Source organism: Rhamphochromis longiceps, linkage group LG2, assembly GCF_057381845.1.
Source record: "Rhamphochromis longiceps isolate RC_006_pf linkage group LG2, R_longiceps_female_GT1.1, whole genome shotgun sequence".
Lineage (NCBI taxonomy): Eukaryota > Metazoa > Chordata > Actinopteri > Cichliformes > Cichlidae > Rhamphochromis > Rhamphochromis longiceps.
Genome location: NC_140558.1, coordinates 42,178,959 through 42,202,899, shown reverse-complemented (window position 1 = coordinate 42,202,899; position 23,941 = coordinate 42,178,959). Strand labels below are relative to the sequence as shown.

At 41.6% G+C, this 23,941-nt stretch overlaps 1 protein-coding gene across 5 annotated transcripts in view; it reads left to right on the top strand.

Moving 5' to 3' along the window:
* The window catches only part of stag3 (STAG3 cohesin complex component), a 28,072-nt gene extending 6,412 nt beyond the window's left edge, over window positions 1-21,660 (top strand). For 3 of the 5 annotated variants that reach the window (XM_085429243.1, XM_085429281.1, XM_085429272.1), the window contains 25 exons: window positions 548-745; window positions 1,270-1,368; window positions 1,891-1,970; window positions 2,475-2,582; window positions 2,869-2,965; window positions 3,593-3,695; window positions 3,849-3,952; window positions 4,105-4,197; window positions 4,281-4,373; window positions 4,862-5,074; window positions 5,867-5,934; window positions 6,025-6,112; window positions 6,783-6,863; window positions 7,890-7,955; window positions 13,608-13,700; window positions 14,948-15,140; window positions 15,520-15,653; window positions 16,121-16,222; window positions 17,072-17,205; window positions 17,508-17,630; window positions 17,961-18,136; window positions 20,001-20,193; window positions 20,483-20,584; window positions 20,704-20,791; window positions 21,144-21,660. In XM_085429243.1, the coding sequence (XP_085285369.1) occupies window positions 548-745; window positions 1,270-1,368; window positions 1,891-1,970; window positions 2,475-2,582; window positions 2,869-2,965; window positions 3,593-3,695; window positions 3,849-3,952; window positions 4,105-4,197; window positions 4,281-4,373; window positions 4,862-5,074; window positions 5,867-5,934; window positions 6,025-6,112; window positions 6,783-6,863; window positions 7,890-7,955; window positions 13,608-13,700; window positions 14,948-15,140; window positions 15,520-15,653; window positions 16,121-16,222; window positions 17,072-17,205; window positions 17,508-17,630; window positions 17,961-18,136; window positions 20,001-20,193; window positions 20,483-20,584; window positions 20,704-20,791; window positions 21,144-21,194 (2,880 nt within the window). In that variant the 3' untranslated portion in view covers window positions 21,195-21,660. The remainder of the gene's footprint in view (window positions 1-547; window positions 746-1,269; window positions 1,369-1,890; window positions 1,971-2,474; window positions 2,583-2,868; window positions 2,966-3,592; window positions 3,696-3,848; window positions 3,953-4,104; window positions 4,198-4,280; window positions 4,374-4,861; window positions 5,075-5,866; window positions 5,935-6,024; window positions 6,113-6,782; window positions 6,864-7,889; window positions 7,956-13,607; window positions 13,701-14,947; window positions 15,141-15,519; window positions 15,654-16,120; window positions 16,223-17,071; window positions 17,206-17,507; window positions 17,631-17,960; window positions 18,137-20,000; window positions 20,194-20,482; window positions 20,585-20,703; window positions 20,792-21,143) is intronic. The other 2 variants (XM_085429262.1, XM_085429252.1) reach the window with 2 other exon arrangements.
* Window positions 21,661-23,941: the final 2,281 nt, after the last annotated feature.

Sequence of the window (23,941 nt, the reverse complement as noted above, 5' to 3'; positions counted from 1 at the left end):
TTAAAGCTGTGACATCTGCTTTAGGAAAAAAGTAATTGAAGAACATTTTTTGCAAATATCCCTTAACATAATTAAAATTATTGGCATCACTACACCAACATTTTCTTCTCTTGTTGCCCAGGTTGTTTAATGGCTGTCATGTTTGAAATAGTTTGTATTTTACTAACAAAATATCCATCCATCCATTCTCTTCTGCTTATCTGATTTAAGTGCTTGCTGACGTTTCCTATTTTGCTCATGTTAATTTTTGAGTTGTGCAAGTACAGGGACAACAGGAAGTGCACGCTCTGTGAGGAATAGTAAAATATGTAAAGTAGCATTTATACAGTTTTTTGTGCCTATGTTAATCTGATAATCATCAGAGTTATCACCTTTTGTTCTATAAGGAATGGTCGTTGCTATTTATTCTGCCCACTTCAGCAAAAGATGGTTACCACAGCAGATCAATATACCGACAGTGTTGGAGTCCTGGTGGACTCATTTATTTAGTCTTTCTGTACAGTATGTGTGTGTCTGAGTGGCTCTATTTGATATTTGTGTGTTGTAGTTGCGAGAAAACAGAGAGGAGCTGTCCTCCATGATGAATGCCACTTTCCGTGGTGTGTTTGTGCATCGTTATCGGGACCAATTGCCTGAGATCCGGGGAGTGTGTATTGAAGAGTTGGGCCTTTGGTTGAAAATGGACCCTGAGGACTTCCTTAATGACGGATGTCTTAAATATCTGGGATGGACCATGCATGACAAGGTACACACACATAGAGAGGACAAAAAGTGTATGTCCACTGACTTTTGGAAGGGTGACTGCATGTAAGCACTGTTTGTCTGCAAATAGTTATAGCAAAGTCTCGGTGTTGTCTTGTCCTTTTTGACCATTCTATAAACAAATATGTATTTTAAGCTTAATTTCCACCTAAAAAGTAGATTGTTTTTTTTCTCTGGTGAAGGGTGGAATATTAAAAACCCTGACAACTTCCTGTAATGTCATCCCTTTATTCACATTAAACAGCATCATTTGTCACTGAGTGCAACCAACAGTAGAGATGGAAGTAATTTTATGTGAAATTCCTTTTTCCCTCAATGAGAACCTTCAATTTTGGTATTCATGCTCTTGTAGACTTCCTACAGACGACACTATGGCAGAATATGTACAGACAAAGGAAGACTCACATTTTCACAAAGAGAAATTCCACTATGTACAGGCTTGAGCACAAGTCTGTATTCAGGTTATAGAAAGAGTGTTACCATACTCTGTTTTTTCCTCGCCCTCAGCAAAGTCCGGTGCGTCTGCAGTGTGTGCGTGCCCTGCAGGGTCTGTACCAGGAGAAGGAATTCATTGGGCGCCTGGAGCTTTTCACCAGCAGATTTAAAGTGAGGCATCCCTCTGGATTGGACTCGGCCCATTTAATTCTTCTTGTCTCCCTCTTTTCTTTCTCCCTCTTGACTGTCTGCCTGTCTCAGCATCTGCTTTTAATCTATTGTTTCAGCTTTTTCTATTGTTTCTATTTTGTTGTCTGCCTATGTCTTCCCTCCCAGTATTTTGTGCCTCCTCCCTGTATTTTCTTCCCTTTTGAGGGTTTTTTTCCACCATTCCTGTTTGTTGTTATGGTTTTATCCTTTGTCTGGGCATATGTCTGGGTGCATTAATTGCTGCCAATTACTGATGGTTAATAAGCTCTTTTCAAACATATAAAAACCCTCCTAAGCCACATGTGCTGCAGCAGATAAATGGTATTTATGCCATGGCTTAGTGCCTAATGATGGGGCTCGTGTGTGTGAATGTATGTCTGTTGATGTGGGTGCATTATGCATAGCTACTGAATGTCTGTTGGCATGATTGAACAGTATTCTGTTTATGTGCCACTGCATATCTAAATGTCTGTGTGTGTTTAGGAGAGAATTCTCAGCATGGTGATGGACAAGGACCCAGACGTGGCAGTGGAAGTGGTCAATCTGCTGCTGCTGATCCAACAGTAAAGGGCTTTTTCTCTCTCGTCCCCATGCTTTGTTCTCATTATCTGAGGAAAAGTTGGAGCTCAAAGTATACCAAATATAGCACATTTTAATGCCGGAAGTGTATACTTTTGAGTTGCATCACAGAAAAGTCATATCCAATTCTGTGATTCAGTCTTGTTTTCACACATTTAGCATTCGTTTAGAAGTCAGAATAAGAAACTTTAACACCCAGTTTCTTATTTTAAATATAAAGATGCTTACTCAACCAGCATATGTGATGGTTCCACATAACTCCTGCACTCTGCTTGGTCATGATTGCTGATGATTCATAGCATCAGTCGTGATCTAATGCTTGCCAACATCTCACACCTCTGACTGCAGTGAAATTAGATGTTTTTAGGGGAAATCAAAAAGATGAACAAAAATGAACTGAAACTGCTGGTTTTTGAAATGTTTGTCATCTTCTTTATCTAGTGTATGTACCTCAGTTGATCAGTACATTTTTATGTGTGTACTTGCAGGAGAACAGATGAAGGACTGGACGAAGAGGAGTGTGGCCACATTTATCCACTGGTTTACGCGTCACACCGAGGTCTGGCATCTGCAGCTGGTGGCTTCCTATACAGCAAGTACGCTTTAACCACACTTGGTCGCAGAAGTGGTTACAGAAGTGTAAATGTTGCTGTTTATTTATTTATTTATTGCATATTTCTTTTACAAAAATGTTCAAATTTTTGTTGGATTTACTAATTCATTACTGACCCTCAAAAATAAAGTGGAAATTCTATGCAAACATGTAGTTTGTATAGAATTTTTATTTTTCTATTTTTTTGTATTTTATTTTTTTGAATTTTTGTATTTTTAGTTAATATTATGTAAAATGTTCTTGTTTTTTATTTTATGTGTTTATGTTAGGCTGAAAAGTGTGATTACCAGTCACAGCCAGGAGAATGACAAAGCCAACAATGCAGCCTTTTTTCAAATCCTCATCTCCTTGTTCATCCAGAGTGAGGTAGTATTTCTTTCTCTCTATGCCCCCTCTCTTTCATTCTCCTCTGTTTGGAATTTAAGGCGATATGAAAGTACAAAAATGCAGAGCGGAGCCAAGAAGATGTTACTCAAGTTGGTCAAACCTGTTAACCTTTCTGTGAACGCATCAGCTTTCTGGCAAGAGTTCATCATAGATTGACAAATGGTGACCCTAAACATCTGTGTAACATCAGGGAAACTAGTCTTGACCAGCGCAGACGCAGGAGGACATGCTTTAACTCTGACTTAATTTCAAATATAGAGACTATATAATACTTATTAACACACTGTAAAATTTTCTTATGAAAAAATTAATCCAACCATATTCTGCTGCTAGTCTGGGGGCAGCAGTCTCGGGGAGACGCCCAGAGCTTGCTGTCCACAGCCACCTCCTCCAGCTCCTCTGGGGTGACACTGAGGCACTGAGACAGCCAAGAGATGTAATTGCTCCAGCTTGCCCTGGGTCTTGTATGGGGCTTCCTCCCAGTATAATGTCAAAAACACCTTTGCCAAATTGGCACCCAGGAGGCATCCTTATCAGATATCCAGACCACCTCACTTGGCTCCTTTGATGTGGAGACACATGCTAAAAAATCCATTCTCCTAACAGTTCCATGAGCATGGGGCATATCTGGTGGACAGCCTTTGGCATGTGGCAGGATCTGAGCTGAGAGACTGGGAGACAATGACCACTTTCCTGCTACAAGATGATGGTGAGGAACAAGATAAAACTGTAAACATGACAAGAGTATGAGCCTAAGCACGTAGCCATTTTTCCCCAGCACCAATAAAAATGGCAAGTTAGTGATAGCTGCTCCTTTTTGTTGCTACTCTGTTTCTTCAACTGTCTGTTTTTGTGTTGTCAGAACTGATGTATGAGGAGGAGGGTGTGCTCATAGAGCTGATGATGTGTGCGATCAGACAGGCAGCACAGGCAACCCCACCTGTTGGGAGAACTCAGGGCAAAAAGGTGGTGACACATTCAAATGCAAGAATAATGCTGTGTGGCTTGTGTTTGATGGAACAGTGGAGGCTGTAAATGAAATATTTTATGACACATTTTGCACATTTTCTCCACTAAACTTGCCTGTGATTGATTGCTGAATGGTCATGTGGGATTAGAACCTCAGTATGAAGGATAAGAAAATCCAGGAACAAGACAAGAGACGCATCACAACACACTTCATCCCTTTACTGCCACAGCTGCTTGCCAAGGTTCATTTAAATACAAATATTCAGCTTTTTTTATTGTTGCTTTAAATTTTAAAAGAAGAGTTTATGTTTATACTGACCTGCAGTACTCAGCGGATGCAAAGAACGTGAAACTGCTCCTCAAAGCTCCCCTGTACTTTGACCTGGAGATGTACAGCAGCGCTCAGTGGCTGGAAAAGGTAGGAGGACCAGAAATGTGTTTATTGTCGTCAATATGTAATGAAATATATTTAGAAAGTATTTGTGCTTCTATATTTTTTTTCTCTTATTCAGTATCCAAGTTAGTTCACGCTCAATGTGAATTATATGGTAATAATTAAGCTTAATGGCTTAAAGAGAAAAAGAGGCTACCAATGCTCAAAGACAATTTTATTTCTTTTATTTTGGAGCTATTATTTTATGATTTAGCATCTTAATATTAATGCAAATATAATATTCCAATATTAGAGGAAAATGAACTGAAGCCTGTCAGGTCCACAGTTAAACAGTGGCTGACTTTCAGGTCATGCCAGCTGTGAGTTTTAAGCTTGCCTGCAGTTAGAGATTTCCTCAGCCAGATGCTGAACCAGTGGTTCAGTTCAGTGTCTTTGAGTGGGAGGGCAAGCGATTTACCTTTAAATAATTACTATCCTAAGCGTTACATTCATATTCTACTTCTTCTGTTCAGCATTTGGACCTGCTGCTGTCCCAGGTATGTGGCATTGTGGAGAAGCACACAGAGGTCGCCGTACTGGAGGCTTGCGCCCACCTGGTCAGCGCTCTCAGCTCCGACTGCTACACCTTCTCCTCCCGCGCACAAATGGCATTCAGCCAGCTGTTTGATGTCCTTACCGAATGTTTCAGCACCTACGTAAATGACCTGCTCCAGGTTGGAGAGTGTGTCAGTGATGCTTGCATACCAGCAGATACATTTTATATTGTGCATGTGCATACTGTATACTTAAATGCAAGTTTTGTTGAAATGTAATACATTATGTTTTCTTGTTTTTAATCCTCTGTTTTGGGTTTTTTTTGTTGTGAAACACTTTGTTATCCTGGTTTTGAAAGGTGCTAAATAAATACAAATTTAGTTATGTATATAAGACATACATACAGAAAATACATATAATAATGTATGTAAGTATGTATTATCTTACAAGGACAGATTCCTCAAGAAAGGGGATGTACTATGCTTATTTTATGTCCATATTTTCATGTCTTGGACTAGAGTAGCTTTGCTTGATTCACTGTAAAATAATCTTAATTAAAAGGTTGTATTGGGCCTCGTTGCTGCCCCTCAGTTCATCCTCTGTCAAGCCAATATAGCTAATTTGTCTCTCTTCCCTTTAAGCTGGCTTTGTTATGATTGGCTGCCCTTTGTAAACAGAAGGCTTGCAAAGCATGCGGGTGGGGGGTGGCATTTAAAGCAGTCTGAAAGCTGTGCTGTTTTAGAGGAATTATGTCAGTATGACTCATATGAAACATGTTTAATATCATTTGTATTTATGAAAGAAAATAGATCAGAAACTTTACAAGAATTTAGTTTGGGTTTTTTTTGTTGGATTGGTGTAGTATTGCATGAGTTTTATTTAGTTTTACTGAGATACTAATAATGTATGATGAAAACTGGAAACAAAAACTGAAATAATATCGATGTGGAACTATTATCTATCATTTTGTGTTTGTGACCTAGGGTATTGCAGATGATGATGACACATACAGTGGAGCCACTGCCTTAAAAAGGATTGCTGCCCTTAGCAGGTATGCTGTTATAATGCATGCGACAATAGTATTAAATAATTCTTACACAGAAGTATGCAACTGTATTGCGTGTGTGTGCATTATCTCCAGTGCTAAGGACCCGACTGCCTGGAAGCTGTTTGATTCCTGTCTTGAGCTGCTGAAGAGCCGGATGGAATCCAGAGAGCTTGATAAGGAGGTTTCTGCCAATGTTTCATATTTGAGGGGGAGGATTGTGAATGTCATGACTATTGCAGTGCCATTTTATGAAAATAATAAGTAAAATGGGCAGCACGGTGGCACAGTGGTTAGCACTGTTGCCTCACAGCAAGAAGGTCCTGAGTTCAATTCCACCATCAGGCCGGGGTCTTTCTGTGTGGAGTTTGCATGTTCTCCCCGTGTTTGCGTGGGTTCTCTCCGGGTACTCCGGCTTCCTCCCACCGTCCAAAGACATGCAGCTTGTGGGGATAGGTTAATTGGATAATCCAAATTGCCACTAGGTGTGAATGTGCGAGTGAATGTGAGTGTGAATGGTTGTCTGTCCCTGTGTGTTGGCCCTGCGACAGACTGGCGACCTGTCCAGGGTGTACCCCGCCTCTCGCCCTATGACAGCTGGGATAGGCTCCAGCGCCCCCCGCGACCCTGAAAAGGATAAGCGGAAGCGAATGGATGGATGGATGGAATAAGTAAAATGGGGAATGTAATGAATTTCTAGTTAACAAAACATGAATGTCATATGAATTGCAAGGCTAAAAATGTGATCCCCTAATTCTCATGTCATGTTTTTAGGTTTTTGTACAGGAGTAGTTTAAGGAAAACATTTTATTCTAATTGAAGGTCAATTTTAACTCTCTTTTGTGTCATTTCAGCTGATGGTGCCAGCTATGAAGTGTGCAGCTTTTCACCTGATGTGGGCCAAAGTGAATGTGGTGAACTCCAAGCCAACTGAGGTGCTGGTCTCATGTTATAAAACCGCTGTTTGTCCTCCAACAAGGTTTCAAATGATCTGAATCTTTATTCTCAGATAAACTTTCGGTTATGGGTCCCGGTAGTGTCAGTCTACCTGCATGAAATAAGCTAAGCTGCATGATTAATACTTTCATAATGGCTATCACATCACAGGCAGCCCTAGGCGACCGTGCTGGTGGCCTTCTTGTGTGATTGTTAAGCTTTTCTTGTCTGTGTTGTCGAACAATTCACCAGCTGCGCAGACAGCAGGCAATTAACGCAACAGTCTGTTAGAGTGCATCTGAGCCCACAGCGACACTCGGATATTTATTTCCCACCACTTCACACTTTTTCTTATTGATTGTCTTCACGTGTTTCCTGTCTCATTCTTGCTTCTCTTTAGTTTCTATTCTGTCTTTCTGAGCTCGTTTTCACTTTTTCTCCTGTTTTTCTCTCACTCATTTTTTACACACACTGAGCATGTCATTATTACTCATGCAGCCATTTGTGTGTTTTTCTCAACACTGTTCCAGAGAGAACACATCCAGATCCATTCCTCTTGATCAGTCATTTTCATTCCTTGTCTGTTCATGTTTTGATTGATGACTCACACAGCTTTTTCTCTTCCTGTGTGCACTTAAATTGTGTTTTCCCATTGGTATCACATTATTACTGTTACAGTGGTGGATGCTCATTCTAAACAAAGTTTCAAATAATGAGTTCAGCCAAAAGGATCATAACGGGAGAGGAGATGAAATGGCTTGTTGATTAACTGAGGGGCTGTAACAAGGCCTAGATAAAGATAAACGGGGATTTGTGTGTGTGTGTGTGTGTGTGTGTGTGTGTGTGTGTGTGTGTGTGTGTGTGTGTGTGTGTGTGTGTGTGTGTGTGTGTGTCACAGACTGCTTTGACATAGTTAACAAAGACAGGAGACTGGGAGTGTCAGATTCTACCTTTAAAACTCTGAAGATGTATCTTGAAGATTGTGTCACCAACAATTCAAAATGTACAGATGCTACTTCTAACAGGTGGTTCCATGCTTGCCAAAAGCAAAAGTTTCCTGGGCCAAGTCTGGAAGGAGACACGAATCTCTTGTGAGTAGAGCTGGGCGATAGAACGATAACGATATGTGTCGCGATATAACTTTTACTCGATAGAGAAATTAAGCTATCGCGATAGACCTCGCCGCTCTTGTCCTCTTAAAAAAAAAAAAAAAAAAGGTCAGCCAATCCAAATTAAGTAGCGCAGAGCCGAACCAATCACAGCCGCAGCGTCACGTCGCGTGACTTGTTACATACCGCACAAGTGCCAAGCCGCACGTGTGTTTGTTTGGGAAGCAGCCAGCGCGTAATGGAGGAAATGAGTGTGCCGACTAGAAAAATCAACCGAGCGTGACCGAAGAGAAAACAGATGATGGTTCCAATGCCGGAGAGATTGTCGAACGGAAGAGCCATAGAAGTTCCGTAGTGTGAAGGTATTTCGGCTATTTCAAGTCTGACAAAAACAGAGTAGCGTGCACTGTAAATTGTGCCGAAAGCAAGTCTGGAAATACAATAAACTGGTGCATGCGTCACACTGTGCGCCACGTTATTGTTTCGGGGAAATGAATTTCTACAATACTGTTAATTCTACTCTCTGCAGTGTTTAAATGCTTACATATACACACAGTTACTGTCCGTCCACACATACGACTCGGTTCTGCTTCTATGCCCCAGCTTTGTTTACTTTTTCCCACCGAGGCTTCTATTGATTGATTGATTGATTGAATCTTTATTTTGAACATGTTGAAAAAGTATAAAAAAAAATAGAATTAAAAGAGACAAATGAACAAAGCAAACAAAAGGAAAACGAGCAACCACAACTCCAAATAACGTCCATGTTCAAAAAGGAGCAGGAAGAAGCATAAGCTTATTTAATCCCACCCCTTTTCCACTATCTAGTATCAATAGACTACAGAAATACCTCCTTGTAATTACATTATATGTTATGTGTAATTTTTTTTTTTTTTTTTTTTAATATATACACATATATGTTTCTATCTATCCATACCTACGTATATACACACATACGCACATATACACATTTTCAATAACCCCATTAACACCTGAAGGATACACAACCTACAATTTTATATATATATATATATATATATATATATATATATATATATATATATATAAAAAACACCCAGCACGCCCCTGCGGGCGGTTTATCCTTCAAGCTCGGGTCCTCTACCAGAGGCCTGGGAGCTTGAGGGTCCTGCGCAGTATCTTAGCTGTTCCCAGGACTGCGCTCTTCTGGACAGAGATCTCCGATGTTATTCCCGGGATCTGCTGGAGCCACTCGCCTAGCTTGGGAGTCACCGCACCTAGTGCTCCGATTACCACGGGGACCACCGTTACCTTCACCCTCCACATCCTCTCGAGCTCTTCTCTGAGCCCTTGGTATTTCTCCAGCTTCTCGTGTTCCTTCTTCCTGATATTGCTGTCATTCGGAACCGCTACATCGATCACTACGGCCGTCTTCTTCTGTTTGTCTACCACCACTATGTCCGGTTGGTTAGCCACCACCATTTTGTCCGTCTGTATCTGGAAGTCCCACAGGATCTTAGCTCGGTCATTCTCCACCACCCTTGGGGGCATCTCCCATTTTGACCTCGGGACTTCCAGGTTATACTCGGCACAGATGTTCCTGTACACTATGCCGGCCACTTGGTTATGGCGTTCCATGTATGCCTTGCCTGCTAGCATCTTGCACCCTGCTGTTATGTGCTGGATTGTCTCTGGGGCATCTTTACACAGCCTGCACCTGGGGTCTTGCCTGGTGTGATAGACCCCAGCCTCTATGGATCTTGTACTCAGAGCTTGTTCTTGTGCTGCCATGATTAGTGCCTCTGTGCTGTCTTTCAGTCCAGCTTTGTCCAGCCACTGGTAGGATTTCTGGATATCAGCCACCTCCTCTATCTGCCGGTGGTACATACCATGCAGGGGCCTGTCCTTCCATGATGGTTCCTCGTCTCCCTCCTCTTTCTTGGGTTTCTGCTGCCTGAGGTATTCACTGAGCACTCGGTCAGTTGGGGCCATCTTCCCAATGTATTCTTGGATGTTCCTTGTCTCATCCTGGACTGTGGTGCTGACACTCACCAGTCCCCGGCCCCCTTCCTTCCGCTTAGCGTACAGCCTCAGGGTGCTGGACTTGGGGTGAAACCCTCCATGCATGGTCAGGAGCTTTCTTGTCTTTATGTCAGTGGCTTCTATCTCCTCCTTTGGCCAGCCTATTACCCCAGCAGGGTATCTGATCACGGGCAGGGCGTATGTGTTGATGGCCCGGATCTTGTTCTTACCATTCAGCTGACTCCTCAGGACTTGCCTGACCCTCTGCAGGTACTTGGTGGTTGCAGCCTTTCTAGCGGCCTCTTCATGGTTCCCATTTGCCTGCGGGATCCCCAGGTACTTGTAACTGTCCTCTATGTCTGCAATGTTGCCTTCTGGTAGTTCAATCCCCTCAGTTCTGACTACCTTCCCTCTCTTTGATACCATCCGACTACACTTCTCCAGTCCGAACGACATTCCAATGTCATTGCTGTATAGCCTGGTAGTGTGGATCAGTGAATCGATGTCTCGTTCACTCTTGGCATACAGCTTGATGTCATCCATGTACAGGAGGTGGCTGACAACTGCTCCGTTCCGTAGTCGGTATCCGTAGCCAGTCTTGTTAATGATCTCACTGAGGGGGTTCAGGCCTATGCAGAACAGCAGTGGGGACAGAGCATCTCCTTGGTAGATCCCGCACTTGATGGTAACTTGTGCTATGGGCTTGGAGTTGGCCTCTAGTGTTGTACGCCACATCCCCATTGAGTTCCTGATGAAGGCTCTTAGGGTCCCATTGATCTTGTACAATTCTAGGCATTCCAGTATCCAGCTGTGGGGCATTGAGTCATAGGCCTTCTTGTAATCAATCCAGGCAGTGCACAGGTTGGTCAGTCTGGTCTTGCAGTCTCGGCTGATTGTTCTGTCTACCAGTAGCTGGTGTTTTGCACCTCTGGTATTCTTGCCAATTCCTTTCTGTGTCCCGCTCATGTATTGACCCATGTGCCTGTTCATCTTAGCCGATATGATGCCTGACAGGAGCTTCCATGTAGTACTGAGGCAGGTTATTGGTCGGTAGTTGGAGGGGACCGCTCCCTTCTTGGGGTCCTTGGGGATCAGGACCGTCCGACCTTCGGTTAGCCATTCCGGGTGTCTCTCGTTAACTAGCAGCTGGTTCATTTGTGCTGCCAGACGCTCGTGGAGTGCAGTCAGCTTCTTCAGCCAGTAGGCGTGAACCATGTCGGGCCCTGGTGCTGTCCAACTCTTCATACTGGAGACCCTTTCTTGGATATCTGCCACTGTGATGGTTACTGGACCCTGTTCAGGGAGGTCGCTGTGGTCTGCCCTCAGATCCACTAGCCACTGAGCATTGCCGTTATGGGTTGCATCCTTCTCCCATATGCTCTTCCAGTATTGCTCGGTCTCCAGCCTTGGTGGTGCTGTTCTCTTATTGTTCCCTTGCCACTGAGAGTACACCTTTGCTGGTTCTGTGGAGAACAGCTGGTTTATTCTCCTGCCTTCTATCTCTCTGGTGTACCTCCTCAAGCGGCTGGCCAAGGCTGTGAGTCTTTGCTTGGCAGTTTCCAAGGCCTCAGGTATGGACAGCTTGCTGTATTTCTTAGGCACCTTATTTGTCGCACCTTTCTGCAACTCTGTTAGTTGGCTAACCTCCCTCCGTGCTACTTTGATCTTGCCCTCTAGCCTCCTTCTCCATGGAGGGTACTGCCCCTTGTGGCTGTTCAACTTGTAGCCAAGCATCTCACTGATCACTGCTGCCGTATTGTAGATCAGCTTGTTAGTGTCGGTAATCGTGGTTGTAGGTATTGCCCGTAGTGCTGCATTAACATCATCTAGCAGACCTTCTGAGGGTACTTCACGTAATCTTGGTAACCGGCTACGGGGGATCCAGGTTTCAAGCTTGGCCATGATCCTATTTTTCAGGTCAGTTCCTCTCGCACTCAACGATCCTTCTCCTATCGCACTTGGGGCTATGTACCCAATCTCGGGTGGGGGTGATGATATCTCCCCCCTGACCTGGCGTCCTGACTCCTCCTTGCCGTAGCATTTGTGTTGTACCTCGTCAATCTCTAGCTGTGAGAGCAGTCCCTTCTTTCGAATGTTGGAACACTGAGCTACTAGTTGTTTTGCTGTCATTGTGGATGTTGGGTATCGAAGAATCCATAGGTCCCTCATCCTATTCATGTAGCCCCTTCCGCCGGGGTTACTTGCGTAGTAGCATTCCAACAACGCCCTGTTTTCGTCCCTTGCCCACCGATGCCTTCTTGTTCCAGTAGCCCACTTTTCGTCAGGGTGCCCAGGTTCCTCAACACCTGACGCGGACCTTGTTGATCCGGGCGACGTCCGAGCCGGCATGCCTTCATATTTATCTGTCTCGCTCATGTCTGCGGTAGGCTTGCTTAGCATAGGGGGTCTAGCCTTAGGACCCTTACTGGATACAGACGCCCCAGGCAGGAATCGAACTTGCGATCCTCTGTTCCAAAGGCGTGTAGTTTAACCACTACGCTATCCAGCTGCTATATATATATATATATATATATATATATATATATATATATATATATATTATTCATTCTAGACTTCTGATTGGCCAATATTTCTGCACGGTTAGGAATCTAGCGCCACCTGCTGCTTTGGCATGTTCATAGCAGCGTTTTCCTTCATTTCTGCCTTTATGTGTGGACGGGATTATTTTTTAAAACGAAAACGGAAAATCTCCGTTTTCAAAAATACCCGTGTACGTGTGGACGTAGCCTCAGTCTCTGACTGGAAGCGCTAATTCGTCATTCGGCTTTTGTCAGACTAAAGTAACTGTTAAAACTGTTTGAAAAGCTCAGCTATACAACAAGGAGAGATTGAGAATTTCCTTTTAGTTCTCAGTTTATTTGATATTGACAAAAGTTAGTCAGTTTTGTCTGTTCTTCTGTAAAACAAACTAAGATTTATTTTTAGAATTAATATTTTGTTTCTAAGTGGAATTGACAATTTAAGTCTGTTTCGTTTGTCCTATTTTGAAACTTAAACGCTTTAGCAGCTGCCTTTTGTGTGGTTTGCAATATTTGCCTTTATTTATCTGAAAAAGTCTCATGTTCCTTAAGTACATCTACCCTGTTGAACTTATTATGGGAAATAAATATTTAAATAAAAACAAGCTGCTGATTATTTCACATTTTACTTGTGAGCAACGGCACATTTAAATCTTACAAATATAGTTATTTGGCTTATATCGTGATAGATATCGTTATCGCCTGAAATGAAAAAAACATATCGTGATATGAAAAAATCTCATATCGCCCAGCTCTACTTGTGAGCTATAGCAGAAAGGGGCTACCCGAGCTACCTGCTGTGGCAACGCTGTGTGAATAAGGGAGCAGCCAAAATAATCTTATCACTTGAAGTGGTTTAATTAGGATTTCTGTTGTTGGTGTGTAGAAGGAGCTGAATTTCTAGGTTAGAAAACTAACTGCCCCAACCCTGCCAACATACACACACACACACACACACACACACACACACACACACACACACACACACACACACACACACACACACACACACACACACGCGCGCGCTTTAGTAAGAAGATAAGAAAATATTTAATCTGTCTTCCTCTGTTATTGTGTGCCTCTCTCACTCCAGGCAGAACTGAAGCGCCTGAAGAAGGAGGTGCGGTCGTTCTGCAGAGTCTGTCAGGATTGTTTGTCTTTGAATCAGATAGATATCAGAGATCAAGTAAGAGCTCTTTTTTGTCTTTCTTCTTCTTCTTTTTACAGTGCGCACCAATCCCATATGTGAAGTACTAGTGAAGCCATATCATTTTTTAACTAAAGGCAACTTTACACTTGGCTATCTGAGACAAAAGTCCATCTTAGGATATCGGTCCAAAACAACAGACCTAGATCACCCTGTGGGACATGACAAAACATAACTTGAAATGAAAGTGTTTGAAAATTACTGCGACTGATCAGTTATGGCAAAAAATCACAATAATTTTTTGGTAATTACTCAGATTACAATTCTTCAAAACAGTACGATCGTGAGTGCTATTAAACCTTTTCGTTTGCTGCTGCTGCTGGACTCCTTGAAGCCAAACTGTTTCCAAAGAGATGGACGGTAATTTTTTTATCTTGATTATTGTGGTTCCTTAATCATTGTAATTGATTTTAATCTTTGAATATTTACACCACCCTACTTATACCAAAGTCTCAGTGAGATGTCCAGTGTCTGTAAACAAACCATGGAGAACACGGTATACAGTGATGCACAATATATTGGCCTGTGTGAAATTGTCAGGAAAAACACCTGCCCTGGTGGTATGGAGGTGAAAGGATTAAAAAGATTTGTGAGGCTTTGTTTGCAGTGATTTTTTTTCACAACCCATGAGCTGATAAAATTCATTTATTTACTTAAACCTCATTTTAGCAGATGATTGCAATGGTGTCTTATATTTAAAAACAAAAACAAAAACCTTAGACCAGTTAGACTGTGATGTATAATAAATTTGGGCTTTTAAAAACAATCAAACTTTAGTGAAGAGTACAAAACACACTAAATAAGTTTTACTCAAACATGTTGGGGCTGTGTGTAATGATGGATGCAGCCACCATTGCATCACACTCAGGCTAGTAAAGTCCTGTGATGATGCCTTTGATGTTTTCAAACCAGAGACGATCTGTGACGGTTGATGAGACTAAGGAACAAGAGTGCCACCCAAAAGTGCCACCTTTTGACTCTAGTTTGGATCACCATTTACAAAATTAGTCGTGCTTGGCACATTTTTGTTACGTTTTTGTATTAAAACACAGATATATATGTTAATTTATCATGTTATTCTTTTTGTTGTCATCATATAAACAAACATAATCAGATTTATAGTCTATAATTTTCTTTACAAACTAAATAGTTACTCATCAGTTTAATTTCGGAGTCATATAGAGCTGGGTCTTGATATTTGGATAACATAAATTCTGTCCTTACAGGCATTTGAGCTGTTATGTGACTTGCTGTTGCTGTACAGTGTGGGTTCAGTCCGCTCCAAGCCTGCCCTCCAGGCACTGGCCCACCTGCCATCTGATTCTCTGCGGTCTGAGTTGGCCGCTTTCCTTCTGGACTACATCTTCACTGACACCGAAGACGTCGAGCTCCATGGCATCTTGACACCAACTGAAAAATGTACGCCTACTCTCAATAAATGTTTGCATGAACTGTGATACTTTCCAGAAGCAATTTGTCGCTTTGTCAGCCAGTGTTGACAAAGCGACAGCACTGTTAGCAGATGTCAGAATGAACTGAATAATGAAAGGGATGTAGTTTTTATTAGCTTGCACCATATTTTGGAAACTGCTTAGTTGTATCACTGCCTGTGGGTACAGTTTTTGATGTCTTGTTTTAAGTCTTCTTCTGTATCCACTTTCTGTTCCATATTTTATAATGTTCTGCCAAATATCCCTTTCATTCATGCTCTTATAGACCCCACAGCATGCTTTCCCTCTATCTCTGCATTTCTAAACTGTTAACTCCTCATTTCTGCCAACCTGGCTCTCCTCTTTAGCTGAGGATGAGGAGGAGATGAAGATACGTCTTCTTCAGAAGAAGCGCAACCAACTTGCTGGCTACTGTAAGCTGGTCATCTACGGGGTGCTGGACCTAACTGCTGCCACAGATGTCTTCAAGCACTACAACAAGGTGGAGGGATTGTTGGGTTTTATCAGCCCAGCCTATCACATATGACCACAAACACATTATATTTACACATATTACAATTCTTACTGTTTCTGTATCACAGTTGTGCGTGAATGTAGGCAAAATGTGTTAAAAGGTTAAGTCGTGACTTTAGTAATCTAGTTGGAGATCAGTCGTTGGACCGACATTCTTTGGGGGAATTAATTGGGATAGAAAGACGGGAAGCAGATTCATAAAAAAAGTAATAATGGAGAGGATGTGTAAGAGCGTGGAGGAGGGTGAGAAAATCTGTTTTAGAACCACCGAGGTGCTGGGAATGAGTCAGAGAGTACGGTTGCTAAAAGAGGCACAGGTGACTAGAACAGAGTGGGTCCGATTAATTTTTTTCAGACATTTATCAGAGCTGTTAATTAAATAGATTTGATGTTTTTCTGGTTTTTGGTTTGTTTGTTTGTTTGTTTTTCCGCTAGTACTTTAAGGACTTTGGTGACATCATCAAAGAGACTCTGAGCAAGAGCAAGCTCATCAACCCCGTGCAGAGCGCCAAGACTGTCTGTCTGAGTCTGCAGCAGGTGTGCACTTGCATGTCACTGTAATCTTTTGTATTTAGTGTAGAGGTTATCAAACTGTGCAGTGCGCCTCCCTGGCACAGTGTAGGAGGCTCACAGCGGGGGCACAGAAGGAGAGAGGTGAGATGAAAAGTGCATGCTGGTCTTCTAAAAACAACACAGTTATTAGTGTTTCAGTCAGCGGTAGGTACGTGATAGGGAGATGCTTTCAAACTCTTAAACTTGGGAGTCATAAATCAAACAATATTTAAGATTTGCTGTGACTTATCCAATCGAAGCATAACAGAGTTAGTTTTCTTCACTATAAAAATAGCCAGTTAACTGGTTTTGTATATTCGTGGGTACACTGCTGACAGGAACAGATATCACCTAATGGTTTTAATGGTTAAAAATTCCCACAGTTTGTATTACTGTTTATCATTTCATTTGTTACTTAAGCACATTACAGTAGTCTGATGAGGATTTTCCCTCAGTTTTCACATTAAAAAATTTTTTTTGTTGTGTTTTTTTATAAAACACCTACCTAAAGTATACAGGGCTCCATATCAGTGACCTTTTTGTATGCAAGGACGAGTGTCACATACACAATAAACTTTGTGTGTTAGCTGAAGTACATTCTGAGTTGTTTTTCCAATTTAAATAACCAGCTGCACATATTTACTGTCTCTTAATTTGAAATTAAAACACATGTTCTTCATTTTCGTGGGTTATGTGGGAGTTCTCTTCTATAATTACAACCAGTACTTGAATTACTTAAAAGTTTGCAGCCTTAACTAACCAACACAGAATATTTGTTTGTGCATATCCAGATATATATCGTGCCTTTTATGCAACATGTCTGTGTGTGCTCAGCTGTTTTCAGAGATGCTCACGGAGCACCACAGCAGGCAGGATCTCACTGAGATTAGAGACTTGGCCAAGAGGCTTCCCATGAGCTTTGGCATTGATCTTCATCGTGTCCGCAAACCACTGGTGGCCCTGCACATGTCAGTAACACACGTTTCTCTTGACAAATGCACACAGGCCAACCTTACCATGACCTAGTTTACCTATTTATTTATTTTTCTGTTACTTCTATGGTAGCATTTTTAGAAGCAGCTACAGTTTCACATAGAAAAACGCTACTTTATGGCAGAAATCATCCGTAATAATTAACTCAGAGCTAGTAAGAAATCATCAGATTTGAGGACTGTAAAGAGAAATTACAGTATTCTTCACACTGTGGTTGTTCATTTTGTGTTTCTCCTTATGTCAAGAGATTGTTTGTGTTGTCTTTCTTTTTTATCAGGGACGGCATACGTTTCGCATTTCGGGACCCACAGGAGGGAGAGGAGCCAAATCCAAATGTGGCCTTCTTGGAGATCCTCAGCGAGTTCAGTTTTAAGTTACTGCAGCCGGACCGCGCCCAGCTGTGAGAAGCAAAAACACACAGACACGCTCACTCGTAACACTGCACATGTATTTCTGTATGTTATACATATGTAGGAAAAAAAATCTCACTTAGCAACAGTTTGAGAGAGAATACTTGTGATGTCATGAATCCACATGAATTATTATATTACAGGTAAAACAAAATAAAACAGTGTCTTCATTCTTGTTACATATTCGTTGCGTTGATCATATTATTCATTTAACTTAGATTCACAATTATTTGCTCAATTCCAGTGAAACTGAAAATGAAATGCAAACAAAGGTTTCCTCAGTCTTTGTCCCATCCTGATTCTCTGTCATCTCCTCCCAGAGCTGAGTTTCTGAAATCGGCATGTCCCAGCGCTGCCCTCTCCTGGCCGCCAGTCAAACTGTATCAGCGTTCTTTGGAAGCTCGCGCCACCTCTAAAGCCACTGAACAGGAGGGAGATGACGAAGTCCCTTCTCATGACATGCCTGTAGTGAAACGCAGGAGGACCACAGCTCAGGGTGATGCACATGATACACAAAACACTCTGCATGGATATACTCTACGTCATAGCAGAGATAATTAATTTTTTAAAAAATGCTTAGAAGTGGGAAGTCAATTTAATTTAACTTAATTTAATGGAAAATTCAGTCTTACCCCTGTCTTATGGTCAGAGGGCGAGGATGAGGAGAGGTATATGATTGTTGGACATGATATATGCCAACGAAGTGCTCTTTAATCCTAAGAAGTGTCTCATTGTTATTTTCAGTATTAGCTACTATTTGCCAATGAGGCTATGTACAAATTGATGGAAAAAAATGACACTGGTGCACTGGTTTGCACTACCACCTTGCAGCAAGAAGGTTTGAATCCACCTTTCTGTGTGGAGTTTGCATGTTGTCCCCATGCCCTCTGTTTGTCTCTCTGGGGCAGCCCTGAGATGAACTAGCTAGCTGTCCAGGGTGGACAGTAGGGCTGGGTATCGTCACTGATTTCTAGAATCGATTCAATTCCAATTCACAAGGTCCCGAATCGACATGAAGGAGATTTTCCTGGCCTGGATTTTATAAAAATATTCTGCAGTACATCAAAAACGAAAGAAAACCATTAATCAACACATGAACATTACCTCTGAAGTTACAGCGGTTTTATTAGAGACACAGCTGAGCGTTTTGCATTTTGCATAATTTAAAAAAGTTTAAATTTGTTCAGTATTGAACGGCAGAAATTAGGTTTTCTTTTCGGAAGTATATAAAACGAAAAAAAAAACAAACATCGGCCGACAGCGCTGTAAACAACGGTAGACTTGTGCGTAACAAGCAAGCGAATAATGCAGAAAACAGATTTTTAGACGGGAAACTGTTCTTGAAGAGAGAGAGAGAGCTGTGCATCGTGGTCGAAGCAAAACAGTAAAAGTCAGAGTGAATTCATGACGATGTTTATGTGAAGCGTAGTTTGGATCTTCTTTTGCTGCTGGTTCGGTCAATATTGTTTGGAGAGAGATCAAACTAACAGCTTTAGAATCAGCGCAAAAAGGGCGTGAACACAAAGCGCCGAAACATCAGAATCAGCGAGCTGTCGGCTTTCAGCCCCGACTGTGAGAAAGGCGACATCTCACTGATTCTGATCCGCGGGTTGCGCTGTGTGTTTAAGGCTTTGTGCAGAATCCGTGTTCCTGCTCTCATTTACTGTCTTAGCTGTTGTTGAAATTTTGTGAGATTTAACCTGAGATTCTGGCATTTCGGGCAAAATAAATTTATATCAAAAAATCGATTCAGAATTTTAATGAATCGATTTTACATTATCCAAGCCAGAATCGATTTTAATCGATAAATCGATTATAAAAACCCACCCCTAGTGGACAGCTATCTAGTTCGCCCCATGTAACTGGATATGTGGAAGAAAATGGATTGATTAATATTTGGGGCCATTCAGAGGAGGAGTGACCCAAATGTCAGGACAAAGCAGTTATTTCAACCCAAATTGTGAAATCGTTTATCGTAATCAGTTATAATAACAAGAATATTATTCTTTTTCTTTTTAGCACATGATCCATGTGTCCATTATTTTCTTTCTGTTGTTGGTTTGGGTTGGGTTGTAACTTATGGAGTTGATCTGAATTTGAGTCCAGGAATTGCTGTAATGACTCGGTACCATTAAGAGAAACAGTGCAAAACTGTCATAGTTGTTCAAAATACAGTGATGTAAAATTAATAGCATTCTTCACATTTCGAAAGCCTTAAAAACATTTATTCTTTGGTATTTTTACTTCACATGTACATGTGTGTTTGGGAATCTGCTGAATTCTGCAGGAAGCAAATTTGCTACTTTACCTTGTCAATTAAAGCGTCATCATCTTTGTGTGGTGACTTGTCTCTCCTGCAGGTTCAGCGTCCACCACCAGAGGATCCTGGTTGGACAACAGCAGCATCCAGAGCAGCCTGCACACCCCAGCCCTCACCTCCACTGTCCAGAAGCAACCCGCCAAGCGGATTGCATCCAGGAAACCAAGACCCGTGGAGTCGGATATCAGCAGCACCTTAACTGAGCTGGAGTCAGAGGATGAGTTCTCCCCAGGGTAAGTAAAATTTTATGATCAGCATGTCTGCAGTATCTGCTGCCTCTGATTCGAGCATTTGTAAATTACTGCCATGGGTCAGATGATTTCATGTCAGTACCTTTCTTTTCTGTGTGCTGTGTTACTGGTCAAAAGGGCAATCAGCAAAAGAAGGAAGATTAAAGCTCCTGCAGAGTTTTGCTTATGATGAAACAAATTTAATTTCCCCTGTGTATTAAGGCATAATCATAGACACAGAATACAGCAGGTAGACAGTGAAGTTGGAAAATTGTCTTCTGCTGCTCTCCAGGTTACAAATGCGAAAAGTGAAACTCAATAAAAGACGGCTGGCTTCCTCCAGCAAGAACACCCCCTCTCCAAGGCAGCAAGACCTGAACTCCCACCTCAACTTGTAAGACTGATTTTTAGACTGTTTAATACTTACTATTAAATTGTGAATATGTTCCATTTTACAAAAGCTATTTTCAACCAGAAATAATCACAGAATGGATCTGTGTGTGTGCTTCGCAGGCTTTCCCTGATTGAAGATGACATCTCAGAAAGAGATGAGGACGAGATTGAAGATTATCACAGTGACTCTGACACTGGATACACACTGGTAAGAACAAAAAAAACCCAAATACATCATATTTACTTTCTCTCATGACTGTGCAATCTGTTTTAACAGCACCTGGTCAGCTAAGGTACAAATGAATTAATTCTTTAAAAGGAACATATACATGTCACCACAAATTCATTTTGGTCCTTCAGTGACCACAGTTGTAGGATCTGTGCAGAGAAAAAAATATGTACAAAGCTATTTATGATGAGAGGAAAAGAAGCACATGTGTGATGTTTTGAACTTTGCTCCTAGTGCTATATTTATACCCTTTGAATACAAATATGTTACATAAATCAAAATCTAGATTAAGTACAACATACCTTGAAAACTAAAACTTGTTTGCTTGCAGCCTTCCACACGTCACACCTCACTGAGTGTCCTTGACGAGCTCTTTGACTGAGGTTAGCGGGGGATCATCTGTTCAGGACTTCTACAGTTTCAGTGTGATGAATATTAAGTCATCTGTTCTTCTGTTCACCTGTCAGACCTGTTTTTGTCTCTTAATTTTGTTGTTGATTGGGAAGTCTGGAATTAGAAGCTGTTCTGATGTATTAATAGGAATGTTTTGAAAATAACGATGTTCAGAATAAATGTTTCACTAAAGTTGGACTTGGTTCCTCTGTCTTTCGTCAGCTCTTACGAGTTTCACATTTTTCAAAATAGCCTTCACTGTTGACATCACAGTTTGTTTTTGTTTTTTGTTGAACACCTTAATGTATATTAAAGATGCCTGATTTTACAAAGCAATACTAAAAGTAAGGCATTACAATGTATTGTTTTAAAAATGAACAAACTCAAAATGTTATTTAGATACACTGAAGCACTACTAGTTATTCCTGTTTGTAATGTGTGATTTGTTTGCTTTATTTCTAGGTCAAAAAAATCACTAATAAACAAGATCAAAATGAATTCCGAGGGTATCCTTTGTAAAAGATTAATAAAAGTAACAACATGCACAAAGTAACACATATTGCTTTGTAGTGAATTACACCATGAAGCAGAAGGAGCTTAGAAAAACAAGTGGAAGGAGTCAAGATTTTATTCAGCGGAAGACCTCAGTGCGAACTGTGAGGAGGCGCTATCTAACCTCTGAAGTGGCTGCAAATTTTACCAAGGTTTTAGTCAAATGCCCCCCTGTGATTTTACCTGCATCCTGCGATTTGATTTTTAGTTATTTTAACAGCAAACTGAAGAAAAGCCTTGACTGCGTTGCTCCACTCACCACCAAAAAGATTAACGTAAAACATGCATCACCCTGGAGAAACGAAGAAGTCAAAAAACTCAAAAGAAATTGCAGGGCAGCAGAAAGGAGATGGAGGAAAAATAAAAATAATATCAACCATCAAATATTTTCCGAGCAACTTAAAATGTACAATAATACATTAAGGAAGTCAAGAAATTCATACTTCGCCAAAATAATCAGTATTAACAAAAATAATCCCAAGGTCCTCTTTTCCACCATAGATCATTTATTTAACCCTGATTTTAAAAGCTCCAAAAGAAGCCCCACAGACTCGCTCTGTGAGCAGTTTGCAGACCACTTCAGGGGAAAGATCAGCGCCATCAGATCTGATATTTTATCTAATCGCGATATGATTGTAAACACATCTGAGGGCTCGATTGTACCTGAGGAGACACTGGACAGCTTTGTCCTGGTTAATGCTGAGAACTTTCAGAAGGTTTTCTCCACAGTGAGACCCACCACATGTCTTTTAGATCCAATTCCTTCTTCACTCTTTAAAACACTTTATGGATTTTTTGAGGCTGAGCTTTTATACATGATGAATTGCTCTCTTCAGTTGGGTGTCTTCCCTGCTGCCTTTAAAACGGCGGTGGTGAGGCCCCTTCTGAAGAAGAGCAATTTGGATTGTAATGATTTTAATAACTACAGACCTGTATCCAACTTACCATTTTTAAGTAAAGTCTTAGAAAAACTTGTTTTTACTCAGATTACTGATTTTCTCAATGATAGACAGATCCTGGAGATATTCCAGTCTGGATTTAGGGTGAACCACAGCACAGAGACGGCTCTCCTAAAGGTTTTAAATGATCTTAGATGTAACTGGGACGCCCAAAAGCTCTCAGTCCTGGTGCTACTGGATCTAAGCGCAGCCTTTGATACAGTAGACCACGCTATTCTTTTAAACAGACTAAAACACATGGTGGGCCTCTCTGGTGCTGTACACAACTGGTTCACTTCCTATCTCTCTGACAGATCTTTTATGGTGAGTATGGATACATGCTCCTCTAAGATCCATAAAATGACATGTGGTGTGCCTCAAGGGTCGGTTCTAGGCCCTGTACTTTTTAATTTGTATATGTTGCCTCTCGGCAGTGTCATCAGGAGGCATGGAGTGAACTTCCACAGTTACGCTGATGACACGCAGCTGTACATCTCCGTGTCTCCTGATGACACCAGACCAATGGATGCCCTTTTTAACTGTATCTTGGATATAAGATCTTGGATGGCAGAAAACTTTTTACAGCTTAACCAGGACAAAACTGAAGTTTTAATCGTCGGTCCTGAGGCTCAGAGAGAGAAACTCTTGTCTAAATTAGAGGCATTTTCACTATGTCCTTCGCTACAAGTGAAAAACCTGGGTGTTATTTTTGACTCTGAGCTTGGTTTTATCCCACATGTTAAACATGTAACCAAAATTGGATTTTATCATCTAAAGAATATAGCCAGAGTCGCCCTATTCTCTCTCGGGCCAACACGGAGATGCTGATGCATGCTTTTATTACCAGTCGCATTGATTACTGCCCTGCTCTCTGGTCTTCCTAAGAAGGATATTTCAACTTTACAACTCTTGCAAAACTCGGCAGCTCGTGTGCTGACGAAGACCAGAGGGCGGGCCCACATTACACCGGTTTTAGAATCGCTGCACTGGCTCCCCGTGTGTTTCAGGATCGATTTTAAAGTTCTTTTATTGGTTTTTAAATGTCTTAATGGTCTTGGGCCTTCTTATCTCTCAGATCTGCTTTTACCATACGAACCCTCGCGGACCCTGAGGTCCTCTGGTACTGGCCTTTTGATTGTCCCTAAAGTCAGGACACATACTCACGGAGAGGCAGCTTTTCAGTGGTATGGTCCTCGTCTGTGGAACAGCCTGCCGGAGGAGCTCAGGGCCGCAGAGAACGTACATG